The sequence below is a fragment of the Muntiacus reevesi genome, chromosome 9 (assembly GCF_963930625.1).
Source record: "Muntiacus reevesi chromosome 9, mMunRee1.1, whole genome shotgun sequence".
In the NCBI taxonomy this organism is placed as follows: domain Eukaryota; kingdom Metazoa; phylum Chordata; class Mammalia; order Artiodactyla; family Cervidae; genus Muntiacus; species Muntiacus reevesi.
The window spans coordinates 4,331,851-4,354,622 of NC_089257.1; the positions used below are offsets into that span (position 1 = coordinate 4,331,851).

Sequence of the window (22,772 nt, forward strand, 5' to 3'; positions counted from 1 at the left end):
CAACATGACACCTCGTGCTTCACTCTCTTTTGTTCATCACCTTTTCTGTGTGATTTTTCTTTCAGCTCATCTCTTTTAGCTCCCAACCCAACATAATGTGAGGTGAGCAGAAGTAACGCAACTTAGATTAGGAGTAGGCCTTCCTACTATCAGGTAGCTTTCGCTTAACAATGACCACTGTTTGCCAATTAGGACCAATTAGCTTTCACCGATGTTTGCCAATTAGGAAATTAGGAGCTGGGTGGAAACCCCCAGGAAAGTCCTGCCGGCGCAAAAGTATTGACCAATGAAATTGTTTTGCAAACGTGTAACCAATCCGCTTCTTATTCTATAAGTTTGTGAAACAGCTTGGGCTCGGGGCTCTCTGACCCGCACCACTGCGTTGGTTGCGCAGGGAGTCCTGACTCGAGTCAGTAATAAACTTCCCTTCCTGCGAGTTGCATTGTCTTGGAAGCCTTCTCTCTTCCCGCTCGGGGATTTGGACATCGGGCATAACATTTGGGGGCTCGTCCGGGATCCCTTTACCAGGGGAAGAGAACACTTCCAGGACAGAAGGGAAGGATAGATAATAGCACCGGTGCTCAGGAAAACTCAGGGGGCCCGAAAACCCAGCACTGTGTTGTCAGCTGTCCGTGTGTTTGTCTTTGGTGTGTGTGCCGGCATTGTCTCAAGACAGGAAGCCCAGAGTAATTCCAGGGCCCTGCTGTAAAGCAAGGGGAGGTATCTGGCACAGGGAAAGTCCAGAGTAATTCCGGGGCCCTGCTATAAAGCAAGGGGAGGTATCTGGCACAGGGAAAGTCCAGAGTAATTCCGGGGCCCTGCTGTAAAGCAAGGGAGGTATCTGGCACAGGAGAAAGCTTTCTCTAGCCAGTGTAAGGCCGAGGCCAGAGAGCACGCTGGAAGGCAGCCGGCTCTGTGGGAAAGAGAATTCCTCTCCTGATCCCGAGTCTGGTCTGGTCAGGGGGCCGGAAACTGTGTTGTCGGCCGATGTTTGTCTGTCTGTGTGTTTGTCTTCGGCTCTCCGTGTTTGTCCGTGTTTGTGTGTGTGCCGGCATTGTCTCTGGTTTTTAATTAGACTCTTTTCAGCAGGAGTTTCAGTGAACAGGCAAATGGTTGTGGGGCAATTGATGAGTCCTGGCCAGGGCTACACTCTGGCGGACTTTGAAGGCCCTACAATAAGTGAGCCTCAGTAACTAGAGCCCAACCAGGTGAAACTCTCCTTTCACTATGATTGTCAGCAACTGTTGCAGGAGCGAATTCTGGCAGAAGCACGGAAACGGGTCCCAGGGGTCAACGGGAGGCCAACTGCCCAGCCTCATCTCGTGGACGAGGGGTTTCTTCTGTTGCAGTCTAACTGGGATTTTGAGCGAGCGGAAGGTAGGGAGCGTCTCCGAGTGTACCGCCAGACTCTGATGGCAGGCCTGCGGGCCACAGCAAGAAAGCTGACAAATTTGGCAAAGGTTCCACTGAGAGCCCGGCAGCCTTCCTAGAGAGGCTAATGGAAGCTATCAGGCAATATACACCTATGGACCCCCAGGCTGAGGAGTCACGTGCTGCAGTTCTGTTAGCATTTGTAAATCAGGCAGCCCCAGATATTAGGAAGAAATTACAAAACAGACGATATTTATTGAAAGCAGCTGAAAAGGTATAGGGAGACCCCAGAAGAAAGGGAAGAACGAATTCGACGGGAGGAAAGGGAATTAGCTGAGAAGATCAGGAAGGAAGATAGAGAATATAGAATGAGGGGAAAGCAGAAGAACTAGAGGGAGCTAGCCCAGACAGAATTGAGGGAACCTCGAGACCCCTGGATGAGAGAAAAGGAGAAACCAAAAAAGCAGGCCCTAAAGAAAGATCAGTGTGCCTACTGCAGAGAACAGGGGCACTGGAAAAACAAGTGCCCTAAGAGGGACCTGAGGAGAAGTACGACCCAGAGACTGAGAATCTCCCCTGGAACTCGAGTTCTATATGCGGGGGAAGACAGTGACTAGGGGAGTCAAGACTCGGCACCCCTCCCCGAATCCTGGGTAACCATATATGTGGAAGGGAAACCTGTTGACTTCATGGTAGACAAGCTTGGTGCAAGGAGCCACAGGGACAAAAAGATCTGGGGACCCACCAGGAGTCCCATTCGTTTTTGGTAATACCAGAATGCCCAGCCCCTCTACTTGGAAGAGACATGTTGTGGCTGATGGCATTCCCTGTGGATATGTTGGATAATTGCAGTCATGAGGAACTGGAAAATTCTGCTGAAGATTACGTGTTGGATCTGAGGTATGGGGACCCTGAAAATCTGGAATTAGCCTGTCAAATGTAGGCTTTGTACCTCTCTATGGTGGAGATCAGACCCAGAAAGTTACTCACTCACAGCTGTGGCACTTTACTTTGCTGATCAGTGGTGGGCTATTGAAAACATCTGTCTCTTCTAGAGAGGCTTAAGCAGGTGAGAACTCTTGGGGAGAGAATGGTTATGGACTTGGACAGCCGATACACGTCTTATCCCTAGCCTTAAGAGATGAATAAATACCCGTTGGCCTGGGCTGAAACGGCGGGGATGGGACTGGCCAAACAGACATCCGGTCATCATCGAGCTAAAGGCCTAGGCAACTCCTGTGAGGATGAGATAGTACCCCATGAGCCAGGAAGCTCGGCGGGGGATCACTCCCCACATTCGACGTCTCATGGATGCTGGAATTCTCAAGCGGTGTCAATCCCCTTGGAACACCCCCTTACTGCCGGTGAAGAAGCTAGGGGGGACAGATTACCTGCGAGAAGTCAACAAACGGGTGAGTGACATACACCCCACTGTCTCTAACCCATATACCCTCCTGAGCAGTTTGCTGCCTGAGTACACTTGGTACATTGTGTTGGACTTGAAAGATGCCTTTTTCAGCCTAACCCTGGCGGCCCAGAGCCAGGAGGTATTTGCCTTTGAGTGGACCGAGGGGGAAGGCCAACTGGTAATCCCACAGAGGTTCAAGAGGCTGTGAGTGAGGACCTCTACGAATATTGGACTTGCCACACAGAGGTCCTTCTGGTGCACAATTAATAGCCCGGCAAGAGGTCACCTGTTTGGGGTATAAGATCAGGCAGGGGCAAAGGTGGCTAACCCAGGCCATGAAGGAAACAATATTGCAGATAACAGAGCCCAAGACCCCCCGCCAATTGAAAGAGTTTCTGGGGAATGTTGGATATTGCAGACTGTGGATCATGGGGTTTGCTGAGAAGGCCCGGCCCTTGTATGAGGGAAGTAGAGAGACCCCAAACTGGACTTGGACTGAGCCAATGAAACAGGCTTTCCAGATACTCAGACGGGCCCTACTAGAAGCCCCAGCCCTTGCCCTGCCTAACCCAAATAAGCCATTCCAGCTGTTTGTAGCTCCATGATTGCAGCGAGATACTGGCGGAGGCCGTGGCGGCACGAAAAGACTTAACTGATGTACCCCTAGACAACAGTGAGCTAGTATGGTTCACCGATGGGAGCAGCTATGTAAAAGATGGGCAAAGGAAAGTGGGAGCTGCCGCGGTAGAATATGGCTCTGTGAAGTTTTATGCACTGTGTGGCTTTCGTGGGGTCTTAAGTTGTGGTCTGACACACACTGCTGTTGTTCCTCTGGATTTGGCGAAATGCCGTATGCAGGCGGACCCACAGAAGTACAAGGGCATTCTTAATGGATTTTCAGTTACACTCAAAGAGGATGGTTTCCGTGGTTTGGCCAAAGGATGGGCCCCGAGCCTCATTGGCTACTCCCTGCAGGGGCTCTGCAAGTTTGGCTTTTATGAAGTCTTCAAGGTTTTGTACAGCAACATGCTTGGAGAAGAAAATGCCTATCTGTGGCGCACATCACTGTATTTGGCTGCCTCTGCCAGTGCTGAACATTGCTCTGGCTCCTATGGAAGCTGCTAAGGTTTGAATTCAAACCCAACCAGGTTACACTCTGAGGGATGCAGCTCCCAAAATGTATACAAGGGGGTTGCTCCTCTTTGGATGAGACAGATCCTGCTTTGAACGTACTGTTGCTGATTCCGTGGTGTCAGTGTTGAATAAAGAGAAGGGTAGCAGAACCTCTCAGGTCCTCAAGAGACTTGGATTTAGAGGTGTATGGAAGAGGCTCTTTGCCCGCATCATCATGATCGGCACTCTGACTGCACTCTGTGAAGGTCTACTTCAGGCTTCCTCACCCTCCTCCCCCTGAGATGCCAGAGTCTCTGAAGAAGAAGTTTGGGTATGGACTGAATCTGCGTGTTGATAAAATACAACTGAACGAGAGATAATCCAGGCTTGCAAAGCGTGCCAGCTGATGAGGACAGGAGAAAAAAGCAGCACACGGGAACGAGGTACCGAGGGGAAGCGCCAGGGCAACACCCCTTATAAGCTGAGAGATTTCACTGAGGTAAGGCCAGGCAAGTACAGGTATCGCTATCTGTTGGTTCTGGTAGATACCTTCTCAGGGTGGGTGGAAGCCTTCGCCGCTATGGGAGAGACAGCAATAGTGGTTGCTAAAAAGATTTTAGAGGAAATAGTGCCTAGGTATGGGCTGCCGGTGATTATGGGCTCTGATAAAGGTCCTGCCTTTGTGAACCAGATTGTACAAGGGCTAGCCTAAGCTCTGGGGATGAAATGGAAGTTATATTGTGAATATAATCCCCAGAGCTCAGGACAGGTTGAGAAAATGAATCAGAACGAAGTTGGCAATAGAGACTGGCGGGGACTGGGTGACCGTCCTTCTCTTCAAACTCTTTCAGGCACGTAACACCCCTTATAAGCTGCCCTTTTGCGATTCTGTATAGAAGACCCCTCCTGTGTGTATTAGAACCTAGATGGAAAGGCCCTTATGTTGTTTTCCTTACCACTCCTACTGCTGTAAAGGTCGACGGGATTGGACCCTGGGTTCACTGCAATCACGTGCGGCAAGCCACACCGGAAGAACAGGAGCATAATGGAAGGCAAGACCTCACCCCTACTCGTCTGCCGGGAGGTCTCCTAATTCTCCTGCTGATTATTGCAGGAGCTGAAGCTGTGTAACCTCTTTTGATGGGCCCCGGGAATGGGACGTAGGAAACAGAGATTGGTAGACCCGAGTGTGGCGCAACCCACAGGGCCAAGTACCTCAGATATGGGTGAATCAAGCTTTACTATCTCTGCAAGGCCAAGGGTTTTCCTACGAGCTGCTGTAGATGACTTGATTTTTCTCCAACAGGGTAGGGTCTTCGAGGCTTCTATGTGGACCATACAAGAGTGGTAAGAGAATCAATCAGTCATTTAGAGAAGTCTTTGACTTCCTTGTCTGAGGTGGTCTTGATTAGAAAGAGAACGGGAAGCCCAGCAGAGATGGTTTGAGTCTTGTTTTCAACTACCTTAATTTCCACCCTCCTGGGTCCACTTATAGTGTCAGTGGCCCAAGATGGAAAAGCGGAAGATTCCTCTCCTTGAACAACAGACAGGGGGGAATGTGAGGCGAGCAGAAGTAATGCAACTTAGATTAGGAGTAGGCCTTCCTACTATCAGGTAGCTTTCGCTTAACAATGACCACTGTTTGTCAATTAGGACCAATTAGCTTTCACCGATGTTTGCCAATTAGGAAATTAGGAACTGGGTGGAAACCCCCAGGAAAGTCCTGCCGGCGCGAAAGTATTGACCAATGAAATTGTTTTGCAAACGTGTAACCAATCCGCTTCTTATTCTATAAGTTTGTGAAACAGCTTGGGCTCGGGGCTCTCTGACCCGCACCACTGTGTTGGTTGCGCAGGGAGTCCTGACTCGAGTCAGTAATAAACTTCCCTTCCTGCGAGTTGCATTGTCTTGGAAGCCTTCTCTCTTCCCGCTCGGGGATTCGGACATCGGGCATAACAATAATATCCCTTTATTACTGTTTTGAGAAATTTAGCTGTTCTAAAATTGGCCAAACTTGTTTGAAGAGTTAAAGTACAGTAGTTAGTAGAAGATAATGCTGTTTTATCAGTGCAGTTTTGTCTCTCAATTATTACAATTCATTTTTGTGTCAGATACCTCTGAGGATCTGATTTAAGATGTCAACACTTCTGGGAAAAGTCGACATATGGTCATACGGAGAAAAGTATAGAAAAATACCCGTTGATGCTAGAAGGATAGGAAGAATATCAAGGCTGTCCTTGCATTCTTGAAGGGCCAAGGATTCATGTAAAAAGTGTAGAAAACTCACAATGATCATCTCAGGCATGCCAAAGTTCTAAAATCTTACAGGGCCAAGTGGTGCTGTTCTGAGTACAATATGTTTTACTCCGGGTTGTGGAGCTGATTAAATTATTTAAAATTTATGCAATTTTGTTTTTTCAAATATTTAAGTTGGGGACACATTTATCTGTTTACCGTACCATACATACTATACAGATGGCCACAGCAAATTAATAATGTGAATGTGTTTTTAATCAGAGTAGTACTAAAACAATCAGATGTTTATTACAAGAAGTAACTTCGAAGGTTCAGCTTAAAAACACTTATTAAGCATGTACAACAGCATCGAAACATGTATATTATCTATAGTGAAACAGATCACCAGCCCAGGTTGGATGCATGAGACAAGTGCTCGGGCCTGGTGCACTGGGAAGACTCAGAGGGATTGGGTAGAGAGGGAAGTGGGAGGGGGGATCGGGATGGGGAATACATGTAAATCCATGGCTGATTCGTGTCAATGTATGACAAAACCCACTACATTATTGTAAAGCAATTAGCCTCCAACTAATAAAAATAAATGACAAAAAATTAAAAAAAAACTCATTAAGCATGTACATTGTGCAAGGCATCAGGTTTGGATTTGGGGACAGCAAAATCCTGAAGGCTTCAAAAACTCTATATCTATGAAAGAAGCTAAAGGAAGCTCAGACAATTTTGATTTTAAGTATAATATGTGATAGTATAAGATAAGCTGTAAAAGAAACTCTTAGAGAACTGGAGAATTTCCTTCATCTCAAAGCGATTGCTGATGGCTTTCAGAAGAGATTATTTTTCTTTTTTTAATTAGTTTATTTTTTTTAATTGAAGGATAATTGCTTTACAAAATTGTGTTGTTTTCTGTCAAACCTCAACATGAATCAGCCATAGGTGCTCTTGACAGTTGGGTCCTGAATTTCAAGACAGCATAACTAGAAATAAAATTACAATTAAGGAAGGAAGGAGACTACTGAATCCTCTATTGAGTGAATATTTGATAAAAACTCACAATTATTTGCAAGTTAATGATTAATCATGTATATTTATGGGCTTCCCTGGTGGATCAGATGGTAAAGAATCTGCCTGCAAGGGAGGAAACCCGGGTTTGATCATTAGGTTGGGAAGGTCCTCCAGAGAAGGGTATGACAACCCACTGCAGTATTCTTGACTGGAAAATTCCATGGACAGAGGCGCCAGTCCATGGACTTGCAAAGAGTCAGCCATGACTGAGTGACTAACACACACACACATGTATTTATGATTCTTAATTTATCTTACAAGTGTATGTCCTAATGTATAAATAAAATTGTTCTAGAAATAGACAATTTCAAGAGATTGATAACATACAAAAGGAAAGCCTTATACCCAAAAGAGTGGCCACAATCACAGGCCATATTTTCAAGTACAAATCCTTCATGATGGATCACTCATCCAGATGCATAAGGAAAGCATGAGATTATTGCACTGACCGAAATCCCAAGACACAGTTCCTTGACCATTTAAGATCTTTGCCAAAGATTGCACGGTCTAAAGAGACTATTTTCTAAAATATCAGAAATATTAAATAACTTTGACATTTTAGAGCAGGGGTTTTTATTTGCAGGAAGATAATATGTGATTCAACTACTTTGAGGAAAAGAAAATCTATTGAGGGGAAGAAAAGCAATAAACAGGGATCATTGTCTGTTTGGTTCATCAGTTTGTGCTTTGCTGGCTCGCAGCTTTCACGATGATGCACTGAAGATACGGGTGGGGCTGAGGAAGGATGCAGTGGGGGATGTTTTCCAAATTATATTTAAATCTGTCACACTCGGTTTATATATTTACCTGCAAATGGTGTTCTTTTCAGCATCATATTAGCAATAAAAACCTAGAGGAAAGATTTTGTTCTATGAAGTGAAGTCAGTGATAATATTTCTTTCCACACATGAAAAAATACTAATTTTTCATTGAAGGAAATGACGTTTCAAAGTTGAATAATCATTGATTTTGCAAAGACAGAAAGCAATTTGAATATAGGCAGTTACTGACTATCTGCTGTTCCTCTTGACTAAAATTATATGTTCCTCTCTCTCTTCTGAATATTTGTTCTGTTACAATAATGTGGAGATTCCGGGTACCCAGATAAAACAAATTATAGTGGGGATTACAACCATGATTAGACCCGAAAAGAGCTACCTGCTGACATCTCTTCAAAGGACCTCAGTTCTAAAATGCTTAAGCAAAGCTTTTAAAGTTTAAACATATAAACTATTGAGTGAACACCCCTTGTAATTTACAAGTAAGTTCTGGAACTTCGCATGTTTTGAAGGGTGTTTCCAGAAATGAGAAAAAAGAAAAGAGGGATTGCAAATATTTGTGATATTATCAACCATTGGAGAACATTCACTTCTCTCCATTAGTGTATGTCAAGTAGTGAATATCATAAAGTTGTTTCAAAATAAGGACGTTATATTTGAAAGTGCTTTATCTTCCTCTTTTCAAGCTGTCACATGTGGAAGGGAATGCACAGGGAAGTGGATCATATTATAGAGTAATAAAAATAAACATTTCTATAAGTAAGTATAACAAGCATAATATATATATATATGAATATATATATATGAATGATATATGGAGACATATTTAGGGGATGGGACTGGGCTGTAATTTTTACATTTATATTATGAACTTCCACAAGCAGTAAAATATATCCAAAATGCCAACTGATACACTCTCCAAACATGCTTCCTCCCCCCACCCCGATTAAATCAACATGGAAAGTAATTAAGTTAATAAAATGGAACTGTATTCCTTAACTTAATATTCATTGAGCAAAATTAATGAGAATCATGTAAAATTAACCAACAGTTGCATTTGAAGTGTGCTACAGAAAAGTCTACTTTTCACAATCTTATGTGGGACTCATAATGACCCCATGAATTTGTCATTACAAATCAAGTGTTGAAGTGACTTGTTAAGAAACCACAACTAAACTATCCATGATGAAGAATATTTATCTCACTTAAAATAGTCCTAAAAATCACACATCACATCACAAATTAATTCTTTTCTATTTTTTTCAGATTAAGCATTTAACACTCACACCTTCCCCTCACTGATGAAATCATGCAACTGAATAATAATGTGACTGAGTTTATTCTGCTTGAGTTCACACAAGATCCTGTTAGGAAGAAAATAGTGTTTGCCACCTTCTTGATGTTCTATTTGGGGACCTTGTTGGGGAACTTTCTGATTATTGTTACCATCAAGACCAGCAGGGCACTTGGGAGTCCAATGTATTTCTTTCTTTTCCATTTATCCTTATCTGATGCCTGCTTCTCTACATGCATAGCCGCTAGGATGATTGCTGATGCCCTTCTGAAGAATGCCACTATCTCTTTCAGTGAGTGCATGATCCAAATCTTTACATTCCATTTCTTTGGCTGCCTGGAGATCTTCATCCTCATCCTCTTGGCTGTTGACCGCTATGTGGCCATCTGTAAGCCTCTACACTACACGACCATCATGACTCATCGAGTCTGTGGTGTGCTAATGTCCCTGGCCTGGTTGGGGTCCTGTGTGCATTCATCAGCTCAGATTTTTCTAGCCTTGAGTCTGCCTTTCTGCGGTCCCAATGTAATTGATCACTACTTCTGTGACTTGCAGCCTTTGTTGAAACTTGCCTGTACAGACACCTATGTAACCAACTTCCTCTTGGTGTCCAACAGCGGGGCCATCTGTACAGAGAGGTTTCTAATGCTGGTGTTATCCTATGCCATCATCTTGCACTCTCTGAGAAAGCACAGCACTGAAGGGAGGAAAAAAGCCCTCTCCACCTGCATCTCCCACATTGTCGTGGTCATCTTGTTCTTTGGTCCTTGCATATTTATATACACTCGCCCTGCAACCACCTTCTCCATGGATAAGATGATAGCTGTGTTTTATACACTTGCAACACCTTTGATCAACCCTCTGATTTATGCCCTGAGGAATATAGAAGTGAAAAATGCCATGTGGAAGTTATGGAGCAAGAAGGTGGTCTCAGATGACAAAAGATGAATGGAAGTTTCAAAGTTTTCTTCAGAGTTTGGATTGATCTTAAAGAAGCCCATAGACAATAATATCCTCTTCTTGTGGAGTTAATATAACACTAACTCAGAGCGTGAAGATTACTTCCTTTAGTAAAATAGGCAATTTGACCACACATGCTAGTTAGCATTGAGTCAAATATTTGTAGAAGCACAGCATCAGGTACACACAGTCATGTAAGATCATGGTCTTAGCTATTCACTGCTGTCTCTGCCTCTCTTGTCTGTCTAATATCACTGTGGTTTTGATCTCCTCTTTTCCTCCCTTGTATTGACTTCCGGATTTTTCTGTTTAACATTACACTCTATGCTTTTATCTACAGCCTGACATATTTTTGTCTCAAAGAGTTTATTTCTTAGATACTGTGATCAAATGTCTGATCATGGACTTTCAAACTTGGTTGTTCTTACTAGCTCAGCAGAAATCACCAGGTTCAAATAATAATAGTACATACATATTATAAAGAGAAAATATTTTTTTTAAAGAAAAATATTTAAGCTAGGAAACCTCTCTTCTTTTTCTTGGGTTACAGTTAAAAAATTTTTTTGTGTATTTGCCTAATTGTTCTAGAAAAGTGACAGAACATTATGAGAAAATTCACCCTTTTGTAGTATATTTTACTAAGGGAAGTTCTGACTGTTGGGGTTCCTCATATTAACATTCTTTCTGTAAAAACAACAACAACAATAAAACCTTTTTGCTATTAAAATGATTCCTTCTATTTTGAGGGATCTATTAAGTTTTCTCTTGAATCATACCAATTAAAACATTATGTTTAAATATTAGTTTATTATGATTATAGCATAGAAGTTGCAAATTAAGGAAGATATATTTATGTGAGCTTTAAAGAAATCTGGTGCACTGGGAAGACCCAGAGGAATGGGATGGGGAGGGAGGTGGGAGGGGGTTCACGACGGGGAACACATGTAAATCCATGGCTGATTCATGTCAATGTATGTCAAAAACCACTACAATATTGTAAAGTAATTAGCCCCTAACTAATAAAAATAAATGGAAAAAAAAAAGAAATGTGTACATGTAGTCAATGGTAGGGAATTTATAAATAAGTGTTAATTGAATAAAGAGCATTCTAACCCAGGGGAGGGTATTTAGGCTTTGAAACATAGCTATACCACATATATGAATGGTTTAAGTGAGTTTTTAACAATATAGGAAGTAGAGTATCTTAAGAAAGCCTAAGCTATTTGGATGAAAATTAAATGTATCCAGTGGAGATGGATATCATCTTTCACCATTCATTATCACTGAAGTCTCTAATTACATGGTCATTAAGAAATTTTATAATTTGTCTGATTTCTTATTTGCATTTTCATCCATACAGAAAATTCAATACGAGTATTTTTGCTTATTTGGAGCTTCTATTTCTATTTACATGTTAATAATTTTATTATGAGCACAAAATTTGTTTTACTTTCATTGTACCCAGAAGTTTATATTCTCTATCTTGAGAAAAAGATCAGTGTGGAAATGGAAACTTGTGAATTCTGCAATGAACTCTAGACCCTTTCTATACATATCTTTTTTTTTTTTTTTTTTTTTTTTTTTTAGATTCTGAGAATTTCAAGGCTAATCTTTCAGTTTTTATTAATCACGTCTGCTACAGTAAATAAGTCATCTGTGCTATGATACAGATGCTAGCTAGTTTGGTGTTACAGAATTCTCTTAGCTTTTGCTTGTCAGTAAAGCTTTTGATTTCTCTGTCAAATCTAAGATCCTTGCTGGGCAAAGTAATGTTGTTTGTAGAATTTTCTCTTTCATCACTTTAAATAGATCCTATCACTCCCTTCTGGCCTGCAGAGTTTCTGCTGAAAAAACAGCTGATAGCCTTATGGGGGGTTTTTGTACACTGTTTTTTTTTGCTTTTCCCTTTCAGTTTTAATATTTTTTTCTTTGCATTTGCTTTTTATTACTTTGGCTAATATTGTTTTGGTGTGTTTCTCCTACAGTTTATCCTGTCTGGGAGGAACTGTCAGAGCTTCCTAGACTTGAGTGGCCATTTCCTTTCCCACATTAAAGAAGTTTTCAAGTATCATCTTTTCAAATATCTTCTCAGGCTCTTTCTTTTTTCCTTCTTCTTCCTGAGACCTCTAAAATTTGAATGTTAGTGTGTTTACTCTTGTCCAGAGTTCTCTGAGATTGTCTTCAATTTTTTTTTTCATTTTGTGTTTATTCTGCTCCTCAGTAGTCATTTCCACCATTCTATCTTCCAGCTCAATTATTCCTTTTTTAAGCCTCAGTTACTCTGCTATTTTTTTCCGCCTTTTTTTGATTGGGACTGTGTTCCTGTCTTACTGATTATTTGGCCCAAGGTTTCCAGCACTGGGGTTTGCAGAGAGTTGGGTAGAGCCAGGTCTTGGTGTTGAAATGTGGACCTCCAGGAGACCTCACTCGAGTTAATATTCTCCAGTCACTCAGAGGTTCCTCCCATCTGCTTGGGTGTCAACATCCCCACCACTGTCATCTAGGTTCCCTACTGTGGGGAGATGCAGACTCTGCATTCTCCTTGGCTCCACCTCAATAAGTCGATTACCTTTTGCTATTGTTCTCACTGTATGTCTTCTCTAATAAACTTTATGTGCGGGTGAGATGTGTGTATTGTGTATACTGCGGTACCCTTAGCAGCAGTTGTAGTGTTTGTATCATTTGGAAACATCAATTATATTTATTGACTAGATGAATGACTTTAGAAATACTTAAATAAGTTGAAAAAGTTGCGTGTTTCAGGTATACTAAGTTGCCCTTTTAAACGATCAAACCCACAGAAGCAACAGGACATGAAGATGTCACAGAATTTACCCTCCTGGGGCTCTTTACTGATGAGAATGCGGAAGTTGCCGGCTTCGTGCTGTTTTTACTTTGCTGTATTGCGATCCTCTCAGGGAATCTGCTCGTTCTTCTCACCATCAGGGGCAGGCGCCTCGGTGAACAGCCCACGTACTTTTTCTCAGCTATTTGTCCTTGATGGGGGTCTGCTCCACCTCCACGGTGGCACCCAAATCGATCACTGACTTGCTGGCCCAGCAGAAGGCCATCCCCTACACCAGCTGCATGACCCAGATGTTCTGTGCCCACGTCTTTGGAGCCACTGAGCTCTTCATCTTGGTGGCCATGGCCTATGACCGCTATGCCGCCATCTGCAGACCTCTTCACTGCATGGTCATCATGAACCGACAGGTGAGCTCTGTCCTTGTGATGGCTTCTGCTGTGGGAGCCTTTAGCCATTCTCATGCAAGTGTTATCACTGGACTTCCTTCCTGTGGCCCCAATCAAATAGACCACTATTTCTGAGATGCATTCCCTTTGCTGAAGCTGGCCTGCACGGACACTAGACTGCGGGTGACTGCAATCATTACCACCACAGGGGGTTGTCCGTTTTGACCTTTGTTGCCTTGGTGATTTCTTACATCATCATCCTGGCCTCCCTGAAGACTGGCTCATCCGAGGGCCCCCGCAAAGCCCTCCCTACCTGTGGTTCACACATCACTGTGGTCTTTCATGTTCTTCTTGCCCCTCATCTTCACCTATGTCCCCACGGCTGATTCTGTCAGGAACGACAAGGCCTTTGCCCTGTTTTACACCATGATTGCCCCCATGTTCAACCCTCTCATCTCCACCCTGAGAAACGCAGACACGAAGAATGCCATGAGGAAAGTGTGGGGCCGAGATAAACACTCTGCGGGAAACTGAACATCTGGCTGTCCTGCCCTTTGCAGGATCTATTTTATCCACACAATCGTTAATGTTGACAAGTGCAACAGATACGGAAGGAGCGGGTGCTGTCATTCAAATCTGCAACCCTGAAGAGTGAAGCCCCCTCAGCCACCCTCCCTCTGTCACTTGACTGAGACTGCCCACAAGGGGAGTGGATCAGATGCGCTTCGGGTCCTTTCCAGCTCTGACATTCGGGAACGTTCTGTTCTTTGTATTCCCTGACATGACGAATGCATTTAAGCACTTTTTTTTCAGGGAAAGTTGTGAAGACTGCATGATTGGCTTTTCTGACCTCTTTCAGGAAACAGATAATCTTGAGTGAGACAGCTCTCATAGAGCTTTCTTAAAACACTTCCATTTTATTTTGAGGTTTCCACAGCAATAATTTCCAAAAAGCAATGTCAAAGGTTTTACAAGTGTTGTATAATTTTTTTACATACAAATCCTGCATCTAAAACAATGTAATTGATAAAATTATCCTACTTACATTACAGTTACAGAAATTGTAAGTAAAACTTAGTACCTTATTACAGGTAATTAAAAGTCTTGAAAAATGAGCAATTCTTTTCATTGTTATAAATGCATTTCTATGACCTTATTTATCACTGTATTTAAACAACCTTCATGAGTATATAAAACTGATGTTTTTCATAAATGTGCAAGATGGAATATTTCCCATTCTGTGAAATGTCATGAGCTTAAGAAGGCATAGAGCTGAAGAAATGGATGCTCCTGGGATGCATTTTGTTAGTCCTCACCCTCATCATGCTAACAATGTATTTTGATGGTGTCTTCCATTAGTCAAACTAGGTAAATCTGTCTTATTTTCCCTCCATCAGGTTTTCATTCTACGGAGAAAAAAGGTGATTAGACTAAGAAACATGTATAGCCAGCTGACAACTAGGGCTTAAACTAAAATCGTTTTTGGCACATTCAGGTGTTTCCTTAATTTACACAAGAATCTTCAATCTTCATGAAGTTTGAAGAGAATTCTGAGGTCAGGATTCTGATCTCAGACATCTCTTAAATGTCTAAGTGACTTAGTGAAGTCGCTTGGTCGTGTCCGACTCTTTGTGATCCTCCAGAGGATCTTCCCAGCTCAGGGACTGAACTCAGATCTCCCGCATTGCAGGTGGATTCTTAACCGTTTGAGCCACCAGCTACACAGTAGGACCTTGATTGTCCATGCGTTTGATTCTTGGAATGCACATGAGCGGTTCTCTTTGTCTTATGTCATCTCAGGCTTTCCTGAAAGCTACTTTAGTTTCCCTCCCAGCCTTCAGAAAACTGGATGAAGACAGAGCAGAGTTTTCTGAAATGCCTTGTCTACAGCATGTGAGCCCCCAAGTGAATACTATCTGAGGCAAGATAAGATAAATTTGGAAAGTAAACAACCAGAGGAACAGGGACATTACCCTGGACAGTGGCTTGACAGTCTTTGCTTTGGATATGTTTACAAACACCTTTGGGAATATAATTGCTTAGAGCTTTCAAAGACATTCATTTTTGCTTAGTTGTTTAGTTTATATTCTGTCCTTCCCAACCAAATTTTCTTCAGGCATAGGTATAAAAGAGATGATACCCAGGACCTAACTGTGATTTCCTGAGGGATAAAGACACACTTCTTTCATTACTGATAATTTTAGTGAATATTTTAATCCTGCTTCCCTTGTAAACCTGTGGAAAATTTAAGATGTATTGATTTTCCAAAATATTTTACAGATATGTTTGAATTACTGGTTTTTATTCTCTGTATTAACTTCAGATTTTTTATACAAGGAACAAATTGACAGAGTAAGTATCTGGGGGAGGAATTTTCTAGTTGCATCCTAGAACTAACCTGACAGCCACTCAGGTCTGATGTCTGTGGCACTGGTTTGGGTACTGTCCCACAGCCATGTGCTAGCTTGATTCAATGCTGTATGTTTGTTTGATATAGTTTCTTTCTAAAAGCTATTACTTCTCTTGTAGTGTGATAATTTAATTACTATATTAGCGTCACAGCATGTTTAATTTTAATCATGTGTCATTTAAAAGGAAAGTTCTCTTTAATAACGGAATTAACACATTCTCGAGTTGGCAATGCATTTCATTGCGCCTCATCACCTACTTGTGTGCATTTTCCCTTGTTACTTTTAAGATAAGACCAAATTTCAACTTGAATATCCATAAATATGAGTAATTCTTCATTTAAAGCATCTGCCATTTTAACATAGACTAGTTTCATCTAGATCAATAAAAAGTTTGTAACATGCAATGTTTTAATAAAACAAGAGAAAATTTAAGTATATTCTGGGGAATGTAAGTTAAATATGAGAGGGCCTGTTCTTATGCTGACAGCATAATGAACAGCAAAGATATTTTCCAAATGAAGAAATAAGGTAATTTTGGAGAAATTTTTTCATGATACAAGGAAAGTCAGACGATTGATAGGTGTTAAAAACTGCCTTAAAGTAACCAACCAAAATTTCAAAAATCATTGAAAGTTTTTCATCACCATATTGTTGAAATTGATGCTTATGTGATTGTACTTGTTAAAATTATGTGGGATGTTTTTCTTTTTGTTAAACTTTTATGTAGGCATGACAGTTTCTTTGACAGCTAAACGACTTATTCAAACAAAAATGAGTGTTAAAAAGAAGTGTGTTATGAACCATATATATCACTGGGTATTTTATATTCTTCATCAAATTTCTGAATTAGGTAATAATTTCTTAATTCTAAGATAAATGCGATGAGACTTTCAAACATGTTAAACCATTAACCTGAGAATCACACTGGTTAGTTAATTTAGCACTCCTCAACTTTCCCAGAACTTGCTGTCGTTACTTGAACCATCTGTTTACTGGGAGCCTGGTATTCTTTAGTTAATCCATTGTGTCTTCAGATTTTGTATAGATTTCCTTACTATGTCATGTTCAAAATGTTGTTTTATGACAATATTTTGTCCTCACCTGACTTTTCACATTTCCTTTTACCTCTGTTAACAGCATTCATTACATTATAACAGCTCAGAATGTAGGATGTTGTTTTAATCTATTATTGATTAAATGTGTTTCTTTTAAATACATAATATTTTTTACAAGCTCAAATACTCAGAAAGACACACTGGACGTTCATTAACCCGATATTTGCATGTTACTTTCTGCTCAGATGAGGATTCCTAATTGAGATTTCATTATTTTCATTGCTGCTCTTTGTGATATCTTCTTCCCCATTCATCTCAACTCTCCTGTTTAACCTCAGATTAAAAAAGAATCAGTGCTTTTGTCTGTTCTCATTTTAGTGAATTACTTTCCAATTCTGAGGAATTATTTTAACTCTCTATCTAGGTCTCTTCTAAAGTCAGAGATTAAGGTTAATGAAGCTATTTCTCTCTAATTTATTTATTTATTTTTGTCTACTTCTATAATACATTTATTTAAATCAATTTTATATAAATGCTTTTATTTGACATATCAATATTATTCCACCTCACAAACAAAAAAATCTACATATCAATTGCAATTATGTAGAAGACATTATTCTACAATATCTGAAATCCCCCACCCAAAAGTCTTTTAAATGTACTGCAACCCCTGCAAAAAAACCTTTTAAATTCTTTTGAGTTAATGCTAATTGATGAACAATATGTGACTGATACTTTGTTCTGGTAAAACAGGTTGGAAGCTTTATAGTGAGAGTGAAAACAAAGTAGGATAATGAGAAAATTTAACCTCTGTGATATTGCAGTTTTGAATAATAGTTTCAAATAGAAATGGTGTCATACAGGCCATTTAAAATGCTATCTGTTAACTATTTGCCATCTAAAATCATCGCCGAGACTATAAATAACATTAATAATAATTTTGTGAAGACCTAGACTCAACAGTTATTAAATATGAAAATCATGCACTTGCTATAAAAGCGTTCATTCTCTGTTTGCTTTTTTTTTTTTCTTTTAAATAGACATTTGGGGGCCTGGATATGACTGTCAAGCACTAAAAGTGTGCTAAATTTTGCAAACCCACTGTGGACAAATAATTCCTCATCAGTGGTTAAAATAACATCTAGAAGTGAACTTGTTCTATCTTGCACTTATTTTACACTGATTAAATAGTGTCTAAAGATTATCCCTCAGTTACAAAAGATGAAAATCTATAAACATTTCATTAATTCTTTACTGCAACACATGCCACTGAGGGATAACTAGACCAAAAGTTGTTATATCATCTTTATTTAACAGTAGCTTTTTTTTGCATGAAGTTTCCAGGAAGAAACTCTTGAGCAACTTTACAACATTTATTGTTCTTAACCAATATCCAAAATAAACTTCAATATCAATATATATTTTTTTAATTTTCTTAACACATGAAATATAAATATGAGAAATAAATTAATTTGTAGATTTTTGCAATTTAAGTCATAGTGTATAAATAAAATATAAATTATAATGTAAATCTTATTGTATCTTTCTCAAAAGTTCTTTGTCTTTTGTTGTAACAACAATCACATTGATTTACCACGACCTATTAACTATGTTTGATCACAGACTATGTGTACACGCTGACTTGTGTCCAACTCTTCAAGACGCTATGGGCTGTTGCCTTCCAGGCTCCTCTGTCCATGGGATTTTCCAGGCAAGAATACTGGAGTGGCTGCCATTCCCTCTTCCAGGGGATCTTCCGGACCCAGTGATCAAACCAGTGTCTCCTACTTTGAGGCAGATTCTTTACCACTTGAACCATCACAGAAACCTTAGGATGCTCTATTTAAGTTAATGTTCAGCAGTTCAAGTTGGGATTTTAAATAAATTTGTGTTTCTTTTGGATTCATCCCAGATAATTCAGGGAATTTAGTTAGATAATTTTAAAAGAAGGAAAGTTGCCTTCATGTATATGGCCACAAGAATTGAAAAATATACAAAAGAATATTTTCTTGCCTTGGGACAATTAGCCTTCTTTGTTTTGTAAAATATTTTATTAGCAACAATTAACTTTTTTATTTTCAAAATAATGTTTAAATATTTAAAATCTTTACAAGTAATTGGGTAAATCATATAATCATTTTCATTATAAATTGTTTTGCAATAGATGTATAAAGTAAGTTAGATTAAAAACATTTACTAAATCAATAATTAATATTAAGGTTTCATTCATGTAAATGTATTATTGGTAAAGTTTATATTAATGTGCTCATATTCACCCAAGCATATGTTTTCTTTTTTTCAGAAACATAAGTCATTTGTGTATAACCTACACTAAACTCAAAAGGAAAACCAGAGAAACATATCAGAATTCATTCTTCTAGGACTTTCATATGACCAGAATATACAAATATTTTGCTTTGTGTTTTTCTTATTCTGTTATCTTGTCTTGTTGGTAGGAAACCTTCTGATCCTCTTCTCCATTCAATGCAGTTCTCTTTTTAACCAACCAATGTACTATTTCCTTAGCCACTTATCCCTCATAGACATCTGCTATACCTCCAGCGTGACACCCAAATTAATTGGAGATCTGCTAGTAGAGAGAAAGACTATTTCCTATGGTGACTGCATGCTACAGGTTCTTATCATGCACTTCTTTGGAGGTACTGAGATCTTTATTCTTACTGCCATGGCTTTTGACCGCTATGTTGCCATCTGCAAGCCTCTCCACTATGTGATTATCATGAACAGAACAAGATGCAATCTTCTCCTCTTAGCTGCCTGGGCTGGTGGAGCCATCCATTCCTTTCCTCAATTTTTTATGGCAATCGGTTTGCCTTTCTGTGGTCCTAATGAAATTGATCACTCTTTCTGTGATATTTTTCCATTGCTAAAAATTGCATGTACTGACACCTACATCACTGGTGTGCTTGTGATTGCCTTTTCAGGAATGGTTGCCTTAGTTACATTTACTGTCTTGTTTGTTTCTTATGGCGTTATATTATTCACTTTAAAAAATCGTTCAGCTGAAGGAAGACACAAAGCTCTCTCTACCTGTGGGTCTCATATCACTGTGGTCATCTTATTTTTTGTACCTGTTATCTTCATCTATCTTAGACCTCCCACTACTTTCCCTGAGGATAAGGTATTTGCACTATTTTACACCATCATTGCCCCCATGTTCAATCCCTTAATCTTACTCTAAGAAATGAAGAGATGAAAAATACTTTGAAAAAATTTAGTATCAAACTTTGTTTTCAAAGGAAGCACACCTTTAAGGAACAATTTGTGCAGCAAAGAGATATTTAGAGTAGCATCTATTTTAATGTGGTTCCTGTGAGTCAACTCTCTTGGTGCCCTACAGAAAATGATAATAATAATACAAAGATAGAATCAATAATTCAGATCACTGTAAACAAGGTTACTTGCTTTTCACCTAATAACATAATTTTAACACCATTTCCAATATTAATTTAGGAGTTTTTGTATAATAAAATTACTTTCCTAAATTGATAAGTAAGTGGCTAGTCATTGTATCCAGAATCAAAGCCCAGTCCTGTAAAAATGAAAAGTTCAAGTCACTCAGATGTGTCTGACTCTGGGTAGCCTTTCCCTTCTCCAGGGGATCTTCCCAACCCAGGGATCGAACCCAGGTCTCCTGCACTGCAAGTGGGATTCTTTACCAGCTGAGCCACAAGGGAAACCCAAGGATACTGGAGTGCATAGCCTATCCCTTCTCCAGGGGATCTTCCCAACCTAGGAATCAAACCGGGGTCTCCTGCATTACAGGCAGATTCTTTACCAACTGAGTTGTTAAAATGAAGGGGAAAAAATACCAAGAGAAAACAAAACAAAAACTAGTAAAAAGACAAAATGTGGCCTATAAACAGATTCACACACACACACACACACACACACACACATACAGAAAGTAGTTTTGCTGCACATGGATGTTTATAGCAGCTTTACTCGTGATTACCAAATCTTGGAAGCAACCAAGATGTCCCTCAATAGGACATAAATAGATAAATAAGTTGTAGTGCATTCAAACAATGGAATACTATTCAGAGTTAAAAGTAAATGAGCTATTAAACTGTGAAAATTCATTCAGGAAACTTGAATGCATATTACCAAATGAAAGAAACCAGGCTGAAAGGGCTACCTGCTATATAATTTCACGTATATGACATTCTGAAAAAGGCAAAACTATGGAGAGAGAAAAAGTATAAATGAATGTATAGGATTAGGGAAGGGAGAAGGATGAAGAGGTGGAGCACCAAGGATATTTAAGGGAGTGAGATTCTTCTGCTTGTTTCTATAATTTTGAATCTTATCAATGTATAAGTCAAAACCCTCAAAATATGCAGTACTTAGAGTGAACCCTAATGTAAACTATAAATTTGGGGTGATAACAATGCATCATTGTAGGTTCCTTTGATTTTAATAAGTGTATCCCTCTGAGGGGGAGAGTGTCCCATTGTGGGGACAGGAGGTATATGGGATCTTTGTACTTTAATCTCAGTTTAGCCATGAACCAAAAACCTCTCTAAAATAAAGTTTTACTGATTAGCAAATATATTGTGGTACAATACTTAAAGGAAATCTTATAACTAAGTGAAGAAGAGACTCTCAGAAAAATTTTCTAGTAAATTAAGGTGAAAAAACCCCACAGTTTTCACTTTTATGAAAAGATCTTTTGTTCAAGTTTACTAGTTTTTAAAAATAAGATCATTTAAGATGATCTGAAATATCACTGAAAGTATCATAATAGAGAAGGAACTAGATAATGGGATTTTATGAAAAGAAATGCAGTTAAAATAATGGAAGAATTTTAGAATATATAAATGCAAGAGTTATTTTCATTAGGAGGCACTGTACAAAGAAGATTAAAGAGCAGAAAACAGTAAAAAGGGAGATAAAATTAAGTGGAGCTGTTTTAGCAAAGAGGAATGATTGTGCCTTCAATAATCACATAATTTATTCATTATCTTTGCCTGATGGGATGGCATGGATCTTCATTGCTGAAAATTCTTGGTCATTAGTAGCTGTAAATGGATTGGGTAGTTGCAGTTTTTTATTGATCTTAATCATCAGATATGGTAACTCAGGAGGGGCCCTTTGGGAGCTACTCTATTCCAGACAGACTTTTCTTCTCTCCTTTAAGGAGGAGTCCAATTCTCCTTAGCAGTCAGGATCACACTACCTTACATTTTTGCTTGTTGGTTCAGAAGCATGAGGAGCCCAAAGTGATCAGGCAGAGTCTTAACTCTCAGATCAATATAGCATTGCTATGTCTCCTGGTGACTCATTTCTGCCTTTGGAAATAAGACCTTTAAGCAGGCGAAACCTAAGTTAATGGCAATAGAAAGCACAGATTTTGCTAATAGATTTCTAAAGGTAGTAGCGAGTGGTGTCACTCCAATTTTTACACTGTGGCATGTGGCACACACATATTTTTTTTTAATATATCTAAAAAAGTACGTAAAGATATATATTCCTTTCATTTTCTTGTTGCTTATCTTCCAACCATGTTCCTTCCAAGTCTCTTGACCATCTGGCCCAACCATTGATTAAAATCATGAATCAGTATACAGTACACATGTGGATATTTTTCCTTCCAAGCAAAGTAAAATACCATGTACACTGCTTGAAGTTTTATCGATTGAGAGGGGTTACCTTCCTTCTGACCTTTAGGGATTTCCCAGAATGGGGCTGTAGCACTGCAACTTTCCACTGTTGAGTTTATGGTGCCGTGGTAAAGAATGGGAATTTGCTATGACTCATGGAACTCAAGCAGGGGCTCTGTGTCCATCTAGAAGGGTGGGGTTGGGAGGGAGATGGGAGGGAGGTTCTGGAAGTGGGGAGACATATATCTGC

The 22,772-nt window shown here is 39.8% G+C and overlaps 1 protein-coding gene and 1 pseudogene across 1 annotated transcript; both read left to right on the forward strand.

The window, feature by feature from the left end:
- The first annotated feature begins 2,188 nt into the window (after positions 1 to 2,188).
- Positions 2,189 to 4,272, forward strand: LOC136175321 (solute carrier family 25 member 3 pseudogene; annotated as a pseudogene).
- Positions 4,273 to 9,295: 5,023 nt separating this feature from the next.
- LOC136174094 (olfactory receptor 4C16-like) lies at positions 9,296 to 10,228 on the forward strand. The gene has a single exon (XM_065943920.1). The coding sequence runs from the start codon at positions 9,296 to 9,298 to the stop codon at positions 10,226 to 10,228; it is 933 nt and encodes a 310-aa protein (XP_065799992.1).
- Positions 10,229 to 22,772: the final 12,544 nt, after the last annotated feature.